The sequence below is a fragment of the Linepithema humile genome, chromosome 6 (genome assembly GCF_040581485.1).
Source record: "Linepithema humile isolate Giens D197 chromosome 6, Lhum_UNIL_v1.0, whole genome shotgun sequence".
Classification (NCBI taxonomy): domain Eukaryota; kingdom Metazoa; phylum Arthropoda; class Insecta; order Hymenoptera; family Formicidae; genus Linepithema; species Linepithema humile.
In genome coordinates, this window is record NC_090133.1 from 12,320,164 (window position 1) to 12,334,499 (window position 14,336).

Consider the following 14,336-nt stretch of genomic DNA (forward strand, 5'->3'; position numbering starts at 1 on the left):
CAATGTGCATTGAAGCTCTTGTGCTGGCAAAGTTTTTATACGAAGTATGTCATAGATGAATTCAAGCATTTTTAATGTGCAACATGTCTGAGCGCGCGATTTATTGACAACCTGATTGGTTAATTTTAAATCCCATTTAAAAACTATTGCAGCCTCGACATTTTAGTATTAAGATTTTTGTCTTCAAACGATCTCAGGAAACTATCGTTAACGGTCCTGTATAACCCGCGAACTGCTGCTTGTACTTAGAATTAAATAATGTTCCAACAAGCAGTTTTATACAGTTCTCTAGAGCTTGCTACTGTATCTCTTTGTTAGAAAACGGCCAAAAATGATAATACTCCTATGCTTATTTTTTTTTGTGATTTTAATTTCAAACATTAGATAAAAAATATTTACTAAAAACTATTATTCTTGAAAACAACAAGCTGATACAGCAGGAGCTAGTTATAATTGCTCAAATTTTCCTTTTATTATAAAATAATTACAAAAGAGACGTTTCGGCCTAAAGGACGTGGCCATCTTCAGTGTAACAAATTCATATGTCGTCGTTAGTCGGAAAACGTTGACAAGATAGTCAGAATAATTTAGGTAACGCATCCTGTTAATGTGAAAACGAACAAAACGAGTTAAAAACGTTCTCCAATCACGAAATTAACGAACAACAGATTTTAGAAAATTAATTATGTATAAATACCTTTTTTTTGACATGGATAGTACATTTTTTCATAATTAAACTTATGTGAAGCCAAGGATCATCTAACTTGCAAATAGAAAAAGAAATAGGTCAGAGATTACTAAAAAATTTTTAGGAAAGAACATTGACTCAGTTAAGAAAATGTAAAAAAAATAAATAAAAATAAAAAAATTAGATTAAAATTAAGGTTCAAAATTAAAAGAAAAAACAAAACTAAACCGAAAAATAAATTAGTTTCAAAAAAGATATATACCTTAGAAGATCCGTTAGACATATGTATCAAATAAATAAAATAAGACATGCGTCGACGGCAGTGAGCCAGGCTTGACTGGCAAAATGTAAGAAAGAGGAGAGGGGATAGCTAATGGAAAAATTTTAAAGGGTGGGGAATTTCTTAAGGATTGGAAGATATGTGTCAGGTAATGCCGTGTCCTCCTGTTTATTCAGTCCTGTACTCTGTTTTTTTATATGTAGCATTTCGGAAGTTAATCTTTTACTATAACACGGTTCTCTGTCTATTATGTCAACTTTGTCCCATTTGAAGTCATGATTGAAATCCTTTCTGTGGCAAGAAATTACTGAGGGGGAACCTGATTTTTTATTGATATCCGTTCTGTGTTCTTTTATTCTAGTCCGTAATTGTCTTTTTGTCTGTCCTACGTACGTGGCGTCACAGTCTTGACAAGAAATCTTATAAACAATATCACACTGGTTCATCCTGTCTAAAGAGTCCTTTCCAGTTTTTATGATTTTGTTTAATTTGTTGTTGCATGAAAAGGCCAACATACAGTCATTTATTTTTAAAAATTGAAAAAATTGTTCAGATAAATTTTTAACATACGAAATCGAAAAAATTTTCCTTTTTTATTATTATTATCGTTGTTCTTATCGTCAGTTTTGTTAAAATTTTTGTGTATGTGAAAATTAATTCTGTTTCTAATATTTGAGAAAATAAAATCTAGTGGATAACTATTGTTTAACAGAATTGTTATTATGTTTTCAAAATTTTTTTGTTGAAAACGTGGATGTGAGAGCCATAGGGCTTTATCGACCATGCCAAAAATGACACCTTTTTATGAGATAAAGGATGGTGTGAGTAAAAATTTAAGTATTTTCCCGAGTGTGTCTGTTTGTGAAAAATGTCTAATATAATCTTCGAGTTATCATTTATAATTAAAACATTGAGAAAATTTATCCGATTATTATTGTTAACTTTCAGTGTGAATTGCAACCTTAGATGTATGGAATTGAAGATCGTAGTGGTTTCATTTAGTAAATTATATGGGACTGCAATAAGGATGTCGTCAACATATCTATAATAAAACGAAGGTATGCATGGTAAACGTTCCATGGCTAAACATTCCAGGTCTTGTAAAATAATGTCCGCTATGATGGGGGATAAGGGAGAGCCTATTGGTGTACCAAAAATCTGTTTGTAAATTTTATTGTTAAAACTAAAGAACGTAGAATTTAAGACTAGAGTGATACCCATAACCAATTCATTAAGTGGTATGGAAGTATGGCCCCTTATCTGATTCCACCGTTTCTCAATGCTATCACCTGTATTTTCAATTCCATACATCCAAGGTTGCAATTCACACTGAAAGTTAACAATAATAATCGGATAAATTTTCTCAATGTTTTAATTATAAATGACAACTCGAAGATCATATTGGACATTTTTCACAAACAGACATACTCGGGAAAATACTTAAATTTCCACTCACACCATCCTTTATCTCATAAAAAGGTGTCATTTTTGGCATGGTCGATGAAGCCCTATGGCTCACATCCACGTTTTCAACAAAAAAATTTTGAAAACATAATAACAATTCTGTTAAACAATAGTTATCCACTAGATTTTCTCAAATATTAGAAACAGAATTAATTTTCACATACACAAAAATTTTAACAAAACTGACGATAAGAACAACGATAATAATAATAAAAAAGGAAAATTTTTACGATTTCGTATGTTAAAAATTTATCTGAACAATTTTTTCAATTTTTAAAAATAAATGACTGTATGTTGGCCTTTTCATGCAACAACAAATTAAACAAAATCATAAAAACTGGAAAGGACTCTTTAGACAGGATGAACCAGTGTGATATTGTTTATAAGATTTCTTGTCAAGACTGTGACGCCACGTACGTAGGACAGACAAAAAGACAATTACGGACTAGAATAAAAGAACACAGAACGGATATCAATAAAAAATCAGGTTCCCCTTCAGTAATTTCTTGCCACAGAAAGGATTTCAATCATGACTTCAAATGGGACAAAGTTGACATAATAGACAGAGAACCGTGTTATAGTAAAAGATTAACTTCCGAAATGCTACATATAAAAAAACAGAGTACAGGACTGAATAAACAGGAGGATACGGCATTACCTGACACATATCTTCCAATCCTTAAGAAATTCCCCACCCTTTAAAATTTTTCCATTAGCTATCCCCTCTCCTCTTTCTTACATTTTGCCAGTCAAGCCTGGCTCACTGCCGTCGACGCATGTCTTATTTTATTTATTTGATACATATGTCTAACGGATCTTCTAAGGTATATATCTTTTTTGAAACTAATTTATTTTTCGGTTTAGTTTTGTTTTTTCTTTTAATTTTGAACCTTAATTTTAATCTAATTTTTTTATTTTTATTTATTTTTTTTACATTTTCTTAACTGAGTCAATGTTCTTTCCTAAAAATTTTTTAGTAATCTCTGACCTATTTCTTTTTCTATTTGCAAGTTAGATGATCCTTGGCTTCACATAAGTTTAATTATGAAAAAATGTACTATCCATGTCAAAAAAAAGGTATTTATACATAATTAATTTTCTAAAATCTGTTGTTCGTTAATTTCGTGATTGGAGAACGTTTTTAACTCGTTTTGTTCGTTTTCACATTAACAGGATGCGTTACCTAAATTATTCTGACTATCTTGTCAACGTTTTCCGACTAACGACGACATATGAATTTGTTACACTGAAGATGGCCACGTCCTTTAGGCCGAAACGTCTGTTTTTGTAATTATTTTATAATAAAAGGAAAATTTGAGCAATTATAACTAGCTCCTGCTGTATCAGCTTGTAGTTTTCAAGAATATTATTTTAATAAGAAAAAGAGCTATATATTTATACTATTGTATTTTTAAAAACTATTAGTCTGAATATAATAAAAACCTATAAAATAAGTTTTTTTGATATTTTTTACATTTATTATTACGTCAATAAAAAACCTGGTATATATAATATGATATCATTACAAAATTCCAAATATTATATTTATACATTAAAATGTAATAAAATCAGAGAATTAAAGATTATTAACATTTTGAGAAAGACGAGAGAATTCCACTGATATAGCTTTTGGTAAATCGCTTCCGACTTGAGAATCAAAATATTCTTTCAAATCTTTAACTTCTTTTTGCCAAAAAATTTTTGGCAATCTGAACAATTCTGTCATGTTCACTTCACTATTGAGATTTTCCAAATTGATAGATCCTGGTTTTGGCAATAATCCAATAGCTGAATCTTCGGCAATATCTTCGCCGTCGATTCTTCGAAGAATCCAATCAAGGATACGAGAATTTTCACCAAATCCTGGCCATAAAAATTTTCCGTCCAAATTTTTTCTAAACCAATTTACATGAAATATCGCTGGCAGTTTGGCGTTCTTCACATGTTCCATACTTAACCAGTGAGCGAGATAGTGTCCAAAGTTATATCCAAAAAAAGGTCTCATTGCAAACGGATCGTGCATAATTATTTTATCCTGCAAAATACATAGATTTTAGTTAAACTAAATTATTGTTTTTAATTGTATAAAGCATATTTTAAGTTCATTTATATTTAATTACAAAGATTCTACTACAAGTTCTACTACAAGTAATACAATAGGTATCATATATGTCATTAATATACAGGATGTCTCGTAATTCCTGAATCAAAATATAGTAGAAAAGTTTTCAGAAAGAAAATAAAAAGTTTGATAAATATAAAGTCACATAAGGTTAACCCCTTCAAAAGTCAATGACCTTGACGTACGTTGTCAAGGACATATCCCCGAGTAATAATCAAAAGGTTTTAACCATCGCTCGTTATTTGTTAAAAAGTTATTCATAAAAAATATGACCACACAAACGACTGTTAAAAACCAACATTTTTCTTATTTATTATTTGTAATATACAATATTAGATATTTTTGTTATTAATATGACATGTTATAAATATTATTCAGTATTTTCGTGGAAAGTTGCAAACCCATGTAAAACCTCGCTTCGCGTGGAAAGTGTATGTGTAAAGGCAATATGTTCCGTTCCCTCTCCTACGGGGGGCCCCACTACAAAAATACTAGACACATGAGTTTGGATTGAATCTCGCTTTGCGTGGAAAATTGTGAACCCATGTGGAATCTCGCTTCGCGTGAAAAGTGTACGATAATGTATTTAATAAATTTTTTGTTAATAACTTTTTAATAAACAACGAGTGACAATCAACGGCTAAAACGTTTTGATTGTTATTCGGGGATATGTCCTTGACAACATATGTCAAGGTCATTGACTTTTGAAGGGATTGACCTTATGTGAATATTTACCAAAAGTTTTTACAATTTTATATTTTATTGTGTATGATGATAACAATCAATCAATTTTTGACCACAAATATATTATAGATTTAAAATTCTAACATCAAATTAATTATATATATACCTATATAAAATTATTTATACATGGTGTGACAATTAAGTTTTTGGATTGAAGCTATGAACAACACACAAAAAAGATCAAAAATATTTATTAATGCTGTTACGTCCTGATCAGACTCCACAATTCTTTTCTTTTTGAATAAGGTACGACATTAAATATCAGACCTAGTAAACGCGGGACCAACAAAATTTTTAAAAGAATATTTTAACACCGGAGCTGCTTTTCTCACGGGACATTACGAGCTCGAGCCTTCTCACAGAGAAAAGTAGCAGGTGGCATCAATATTTCAGACAATCTTGGCTACTCAGTATGCCTATCGGCACCAAGAAAGTCGTAAAAGTCGAAACTCTGCTGTAGCTGGAGTCTTCAGCCGATTCCAGATCTTTAAAAGTAAGAGATAAAACTGGCACCAGCTAGCCCATACCCATGGATTCCAACTACGAGAACCCTATCTAATAGATAGGGTTGTACTGGGTAATGATCGGGCAATGACCATAGTCGCACGCCGAGAAGGCGTGATACTTGACACGGCGTATGTGTTCAGTAGGTCTGGGAAACCGAGATGCATTAGCTATACTCACCACGCGACTTCAGGGGCACGCGACGATCATAAACTGTCAAATTTATTAGATCAGTGACCCAAGATTCTATGAACTTGTATACATCGATTCTCAACCCTCCAATCAGAAAGCCTGGGCAAGCACCTCTATAGACCACTCATCGTTTTATCTTATGGTTTAAAGACTACGCCCACCTAGATCTTAAGGCACTGAGATGCACCCCACCAATGCTAATTAATACCAACCGGATTACGTCACATCAAAAACCCACCCTCATCGTATATGGCCCCGAAACGACGTTATTTCTTATTCGTTAGGGCCCCTTTTTTCCTCTCCCCATCACAAGTAATATAATTACCTAAACACTAATCCTATTAGTTAAAAGTGACGCCATCCTCTCCCGCATTAAAAATTTTCTTGTAAAACTAATTCTTATTTGACCCTCGCCTCAAAAATCTAAGATTTTCCAAATAGATCCACCCCAAGAAAAGGGTATAAAAACCCGTGTTCTGGTCGCTCCGGCGCATTCATTTTTCCTAACAGTTTTCGCCATCTTTCTTCGGGAGATCTTCTCAAATAGTTTGGCCCGCGAATCGGAGGATAATCTCCTCTTAGAGTAAAAATTAGTCGCAAGTCGTTGCATGAAGTGAACCTTAGCCACGACCTAGTGGTACATCTCCAAAAAGAGTCCATCTCTCAAAAATGACACCATCCCTCAGCAGGACGGCCACTTTACAGATTATCGGAGAGCTACTTGAGTTCAACTTTCGATTGCACAGACTATCTTTTCTCTCTGTAACGAGTAGGTCGGTTCATTCCTTCTTTTTTTTATTATTTAATTTGTTCTCTTTTCCTCTCCCTTTCACCGTTACTTTGTTATTATTATTAATTGTCTTGTTTTCACTCTTTTCAATTCTTGTTGGCTCACATTCTCATATTTTAATTATCAGTGAGAATCGAAAATTTGGCGCGATCCGTCTCCGGAGATCGTCGGGGTCGTTCTCGAGTGGATGTCTCCATTTACACGCTATCTTTGGCCACTCTTCTCTCTCCGTATTTTAGATACGCGGCAAAAGTTTCCGCAAGACCCACTAGAAATAGGCAGATTCAGTTACCTTTTATCTTGCATATGACACGAACCACATACACGCAAACAGGTCCACCGCCAGTATTGAAACCAATTCCTCAGGAAGCTCCTCAGCCTTTCCCCGTGTTCGATTTTCGATCACTTTCTCCTCCCAAGTCTATCTCTCCGATTCTCGAAGAGCTTCTGGAATACAGACCCCCTTCATCTGTTCGTCTTTATCCTCCTGCTGTAGAAGCTCTACAGGAGGAGTTCCCGGATAATCCAGATTTTGATAATACATCAGTCAACTCCGAAGCCACCACACTCGAATACATCGAGCCTCTTCCCTATCTTCCTCACCCATTATTCACCGGGTTTGATTTCCTAATTTTAGTCTTCTCTTCTGAAGAATGAAACCCACACACACACGCGCGCGCGCGCGCGCACGCATACGCACACGCACACACACAGGGTGGGGCATTTTAATCGCCCCAGGCGGATATCTCGAAAACTAATTGTAAGAGAGATATAGAAAAATGTTTCATACAAAAGTTGTATGGTTTGGAGGGGGACATAGGATGGTACTATTGATTTGATCTTGGGCGGCATCGTTAAGGTTAAATTAAGGTGACCTAAATTTTCTTAAACGGGAACCCTAATTTTTTATTACATATTCTTGTAGCTGGCGACAAGACGTTTTCGAAACACTGTCACAAACCCTTTTTAGTTGATATCTTTCTGAATTATGGGTCTTTAAAATTTAAGTACCGCCGGCATTAGTATTACCCAAGATGTACCGCGTGGAGGTCGCACGGTCGGATTTACATCCTTCGGGGTGCTTGATTAAAATGAGTCCTCTTGCCTCTCATTTGTGTGTGTGTGTGTGTGTGCGTGTGTAGCGCACAGTCAGAGATAAGGACCCCCGTGGTTCGTCACTCTCACAGTATTTAGCTACTCCAAATCCTCTCTGCTGTCTGTCTGTCTGTGTGTGTGGGGGGAGAGAGGTAAGTAAGTAGATGCTTCAAATTCACATTATTATTTTTTCATAATAATTGTTTAAATGTGCCTCCATTTTCATCGATACACAACTGAATTCGCCTTCTAAATGTTGCTATTGTTTCTCTTAATACTTCAGTTAAAATGTTTCTGCATGCTGTTCTTATGCGATGTCTTAGATCTTCAGGCGTCGTGGATACTGTTTTGTAAACAGTATTTTTGAGGTAGCTTCATAGATAAAAATCAGGAGATGTTAGGTCAGGTGACCTGGGAGGCGACGAAACCATTTCGTCCAATCCAACGTTGTGCATACCTGTCATTTAAGAAATTAGTTACAATGCGTGCGTTATGTACACCCGCACTATCCTGCTGTATCCACATATTCTGGACTGTGTTAATATTAATATTTTCCAACATTTCTGGCAATTGATTGATTTTGTAAAAGATTCAAATACTCAGTTCCGTTACATTGCCTTCAAAGAAGTATGGTCTCACAATGTGACCGTCTAGGATGCCACACCATATATTTACCTTCCAGCGATGTTGATTATCAACATGACGAACCCAATGCGGATTTGTTTGCAAATAATAATGGCAGTTGTGTCGGTTTAATTCTCCCGTATTCTGGAAAGTAACCTCGTCACAAAACATAACACGGTTAAAGAATGTGGGATCGAGTGCTACTTGCCCCTGTGCCCATCTGCAAAACTTAACACGAAGTCTTTTATCATTATCAGAAAATGCTTGATGAAGTGATATGTGGTACGGATGGTAGGAATTTGCTTTTAAAATACGTCGAACTGTTTTTTCTGATATGTTTACTTCACGACTAATCTGTCGTTGGTTGATATCCGAATCTATTTCCACCACTCCAAGCACCGTAACATTTATCACGTCATCATTATCCAAGCGTTTTTTTGATCGTTGTCTCTGCATCTGTCCAGCTCGTGCTCTATGTACAGCACGCAATATTACTTTATGATCGGGATGACGCTGATCCGGATACTGGTCACGATACTGGCGAGCTGCCTCTCTTGCATTACCACCAGTATTACCGAAAATCATTATCATGTCTACTATTTCGGTTGATGAATAATCTGCCATCTTCAACTGGATAAGATTTAATTGGTCCAATTGAAATAAAATTGATGGATCGGTTAATCGACACAATATGAGGTATTGGGCTGATCAAAATCTTCACTGGATGAGAGATTGCCACACGCAGTATCCTGAGAAGGTAAATGTTTGGGCCGGAATATTGTGTAATCGTATCATAGGACTATTTTTTATTGACGGTAATGTAACAGCGGAAAATTATTTAAATTTGTTGAGAAACCGAATAATACTAAGTATTCAAAATATTGTTGGAGATACTTTTGAAAATGTTTGGTATCAACATGATGGGGCTCCAGCTCATTTCGCATTACGTGTACGCAGTTTTCTAAACGAAACTTTTGTTGGTCGATGGATTGGTAGAAGAGGCACGATAGAATGGCCACCGAGATCTCCTGATCTAAACCTGTTTTTTTACTGGGTATATTTGAAAAGTAGTCTATGAAACAAAACCTATCAATGTGGACGATTTAAAGGAAAGAATATTAAACATTTCAAATTTAATAACACCAGAAATTTTGAGAAACGTCACAGATACATTATACTTTCGCTTGGGATACCGCCAAGAAGCAGGAGGACATCAATTTGAACACTTAATAAATTAATAAACATTTATTTAGAAACACATAAAAGAGCACACACACACACACACACACACACACACACACGCGCGCGCGCGCGCGCGCGCGCGCACATATCACAAAACAAAAGAGGTATAAATCCGGCCGTGCAACCTCCGCGTGGTACACCTTGGGTAATGCTAATGCCGGCGGTGCTGTAACTTTCAAGCTTTATAACTCGTTACATGCTTAACGAGGAAATACTTTATTATAGTGTTTTGGAAAGCTCTTGACATCAGCTATTAGATTCTGAAATCAAAAATAGGGTGTTCGATTTAAAAAAATTGACGTGACCTTGACCTGACCTTGGCGACGACAACCAAGGTCTAACGGATAAAATCAGTAAATAGAACTTTTCTAACCTTACAACTTTTGTTTGGAACATTTTTTCAATAAACCAATATTTCCTGAGATAATTGACCGTTCTGGAATTTTTGCCCCACCCTGTATAAGATTTTAACTCGTATTGCGTATTCTGCAGCTGCAACATTACGATCACACTCTCCGTAAATTCTTAACATTTTAAAATATTATTTTGCAGTACTCTATGATAACGTCATATTGATAAAAATAAATATCGAATTTGCCTCTTTGTATAAAACGAATGACAGTTGACCGCCTGAAAATTCGACAATCAATAGCAACGCAACATAAACTTGTCACGAGTATTTACCAAATTTTCAAATAAAAGCATCGCGTTCCATGCTCTCCTATTGGTCACTTTCAACCTTTAATCACTCCTACAATTTTATAGCCTAAGCATTAATTTTTGTAGATTATGAATCTATTCTTCGTCAGGAATATGCTCCTTTCTGCTGTTGCAGGAGTTGTGGGACACCCCGTATATATATATACAGGATGTCCCTAACATTTTGACAAAGTGCTCGTGTGCAGGTAAAGCGGACTAAACTAAGTCGAAAAGTCCTGTACCATTTTGCAATTTTCGCAACAGTTAATGAGTTATTAATTACTAAAGATCGATTACTACTCACGTGTCATTTACGCATTCCGACGAGTAAGATGTCTACAGGCGTTTCTATGTATTTTTTATATATATATTGTGACGTGACATTTTCGAGGTCCGTCACAAGGGCGAGAAAGCCCGATCGAGGAGGGAAATTTGAGGTCGGAAACCCCACCGCGGGGGGCGACGACCTCTCCCTCTTAATTCTTTTTTTTTAGCGTTGTAGCGGATTGCGCGAGTCGTAGTAAGTGGCCAAACTCCCGTTTTGTAATTGAAATGGAGCAGCCTTCGTGGGACCTGCGAGGGACTCTGCAGGCGGGACGACGGAGTCCCGGACAGCGCGTAGACAGATCCGGAACAAGGTCAAGTAAGGATACCCTTTCTTATACCATTAGACTCCAGATACAGTCGCTACCGCCGATCAAGTTTCAGATTCGGAGCATATCGAGGCCGGTGGACGCACTGAGAGAAATGACGCCCGAGAGGGAAGCGCGCTCTCACACGCCGGAGACCCGGGGTGGAGTACCCGAAAAAGGAGCTGCCATAACGAACCAGGAAAGCAGAATCAGGCCGGAACCTGGCCAGTTCCCGGCCGATTCAAAGAAGGTTCGGATCCGGAGACGGAAAAAGCCGCAAAGGGCGTTAACGGTAGCTACTAGAAGAGAGAGACCGGGGTCACCTCGGAAAAGCGCCACCGAGGGCCGATGTATCGAGGAGCGACGCGAGGATCGAGAAATCTAGTAAACATCGAAGGATCAAGAATCGCTAATCGATAGCGAGAATCTACATGCGCAGGACGATGCGCGGAATGTCGCCGCTGTCCGGCGAGCCTCGCTGTCGTCACTGTTCGGCGAGTCGGCAACCTGAGCGGAACCTTGAGGACCACAACGGGCGTACCGACGATTTTGTAAGGCCACCACTTCGACTTTGCGGTAAGAGCGGTATCAGTAAGCGGCCCGAGCCTCGCGGAATTAATATCCCGCATAATGCACTTTAAGAGTACCGGCGTACTGAGATTTCTCGCGGTATCGCGTGAGGTTATATTCAGGCCGGGCCCCGCTGACTGCCGCTAATTAGAGTAAGATTCCGCCACGCTTTCCCCCTCGGGGCTGCCGAGCCGACAGTCGTCCTTTTGCGTTCTATCGTGTGACTATGAATAATAATTTCGCGTCTATCCATGCATCTAAGTACCGCGTGTAAGAGTATTTCTGAAGTTAGCGTGTCGTGTATCTCTCGTTTCGGCCTCCTGTCGAGCGTTTCAAGTGAGAACTTTTAAGAACCGTAAAGAGAGAGAATTCATGTTGTATGCTAACCAGATATTGGGAGAGATTAAAGTAGAGTGAGTCATAACGAGTACCTAATGAGAATCGTAAGACTTGTAAGCCAAGCATCTTATACCGAGTGAGACTGAATTACGCGGGTTTCCGCGAGCCGAACATCCGAAGTAATAACGCCTCTCACCGATATAATTTATGTCTCCGCACCGCGGGATCGTTTAGACGCCTATCACCCGGTGTCAACATCGTTTTAATCTACTTGTTATAAATACATGTTAATTGTTACCAAAATTTGATGTGTTCTCTATAATAGCCTTATTTCAGACTCCTCTCTGCAAGTTTTACTTTTGCATCTCTCAAGAACCTCGTCCCTCTGCCATTTGGTGAGCGGGCTAGTCGCCCTTATCGCCGTTGCTCGTTAAAAATATATTGGTTCTAACGTATTCATTTGTGCGGCGCGTCAATCCGCGCCTGGCGCCCAATTCTAAGTCTTGCCGTGTGGTTAACGTGGAATAACGAGAGCAACGAGGTTTTGCACACCTACCGGCGGGTGAGCTTCTACCCGACGGAAAGTCGTCGCAATGCATAAAAGGTAAGATTCCCGAAAATTGAATTATTTTACAAGATATTGTGTATTTTATGTCAAAATGCTGTAACTTTCAAACCTCATAACTCAAAAAGTACTTAATGAAAAATAACTTCATTATAGTGTTTTGAAAAGCTCTTGACACCAGCTATTAGATTTTGGAATAAAAAATAGGGTGTTCTATTTAAAAAAACAAAGTTGACCTCCATATGACCTTGGCATGTACACCTTAGGTTAAACCAATGTCATCATCGGATGTCCCCCTCCGAACCCAACAACTTTTGTAAGGGTTATTTTTGGATTAGTGGCTCCCCTGACGAGATATTCAGGTGCGTAATTTAAAATGGGACATCCTGTATAATTGATTTTATATAGATAGCCATTTGAAATTTTATGGTTAACTTCTGCTTTATTTTTTCCCCCTTTTGTACCAGAAAGAATGAATCGAAATCAGTCTTAACAGATTTAAAAACCCTTAAGGCGATGCTAAAGTGCTATTTTACCGATCAAAATTTTAGATTTTTTTGGGCAAGCTAATCTTTTTTTTGGTTGTACAGAATATATCCTTTTCCAGAATTAAAGTTTATACACTAATACTATGTGGAGGGTACAAATTTTAAGCAAAGAAAGAAAACAAATTAAATAAGTATTCCATTATATGTATTATTTGTGTTTTAAATAAGTGTATTTGTGTTTACAAACTTTTGGATGAAAATAAAATTATGCAGTTTGTACATACTAAACAAGAGGCTACGCATACTAGATTATACGGACGAATGACACGAGACCATTAGAATTGAGTTTAGGAATGTAAAATAAAAGAAAAATGTTCTTAAAAATTATTATAAATGTGTGCGTGTAAATCGAGGTAGTAAGATAAAACAGAGCAATAGATTAGTTCACGGATTATGATCTAGAGGCGCTATACAGTTTTCAGTGCTATCTGTCATAACATCAGAATCTTATAGGTTATGTGTGTGTTAGTTGCGTGTGTGTGTGTGTGTGTGGGTGGGTGTGTGTGTGTGTGTGTGTGTGTGTGTGTGTGTGTGTGTGTGTGTGTGTGTGTGTGTGTGTGTGTGTGTGTGTGTGTGTGTGTGTGTGTGTGTGTGTGTGTGTGTGTGTGTGACATGTGCTAGAAAACCAGCTAAAGAAGATGGGTTGAAGGCACTTTAAAGGTACGGATTCATGCAGCGAGAAATCGCTGGCGACTTGGGAGAAGTGGGGGAAAAATGACGTTGCGATAAGTATCCGTCGCTTTTTTCCCGCTACATATTCATGTGACGACAAATCGCTAGCGATTTCAATCTCAGCATTTTCATAGGTTATTGTTTATAGTAGAAATTGAAGAGCTGTAAATGAAAATGTAGGCAACAATACGTTCGAACGAGGTGTATTCCGCTAAGTGTGCGAATATTTTGGGAACAGCAGTAGCAAGAGCAGTCGGAAAGCAACGGTTAATGATAGCAACTGCTGTAATGTTGGAGTTGCAAAGAACACAAAAGAAGCGGGGCTACGAAAAAAAAACAATACTGGGTAGCTCCATACTTAAAAGACCGTAAGGACCATAGCTTCTTTCGCGTATCCATTTTAGCGAGTCAGTGGCGAGTGTATCGTAAACCGATTATTGGTCTGCCACGAACTGCTGAATTCATCGTACAAGCAACAGTGTGTCTGCATAACTGGCTCCAAAAAAAAAATATCGGAAGAAATATGTATGTCCCCCTACACATGATGGACAAAGAAAGCACAAATT

The 14,336-nt window shown here is 37.3% G+C and overlaps 1 protein-coding gene across 1 annotated transcript in view; it reads right to left on the bottom strand.

Moving 5' to 3' along the window:
- Positions 1 to 3,883: 3,883 nt before the first annotated feature.
- LOC105667920 (phosphoenolpyruvate carboxykinase [GTP]-like) overlaps positions 3,884 to 14,336 on the bottom strand; it is a 116,408-nt gene continuing 105,955 nt past the window's right edge. Inside the window, exon 7 of the mRNA XM_067358281.1 lies at positions 3,884 to 4,467. Within this exon, the coding sequence (XP_067214382.1) occupies positions 4,009 to 4,467 (459 nt within the window). The 3' untranslated portion in view covers positions 3,884 to 4,008. The remainder of the gene's footprint in view (positions 4,468 to 14,336) is intronic.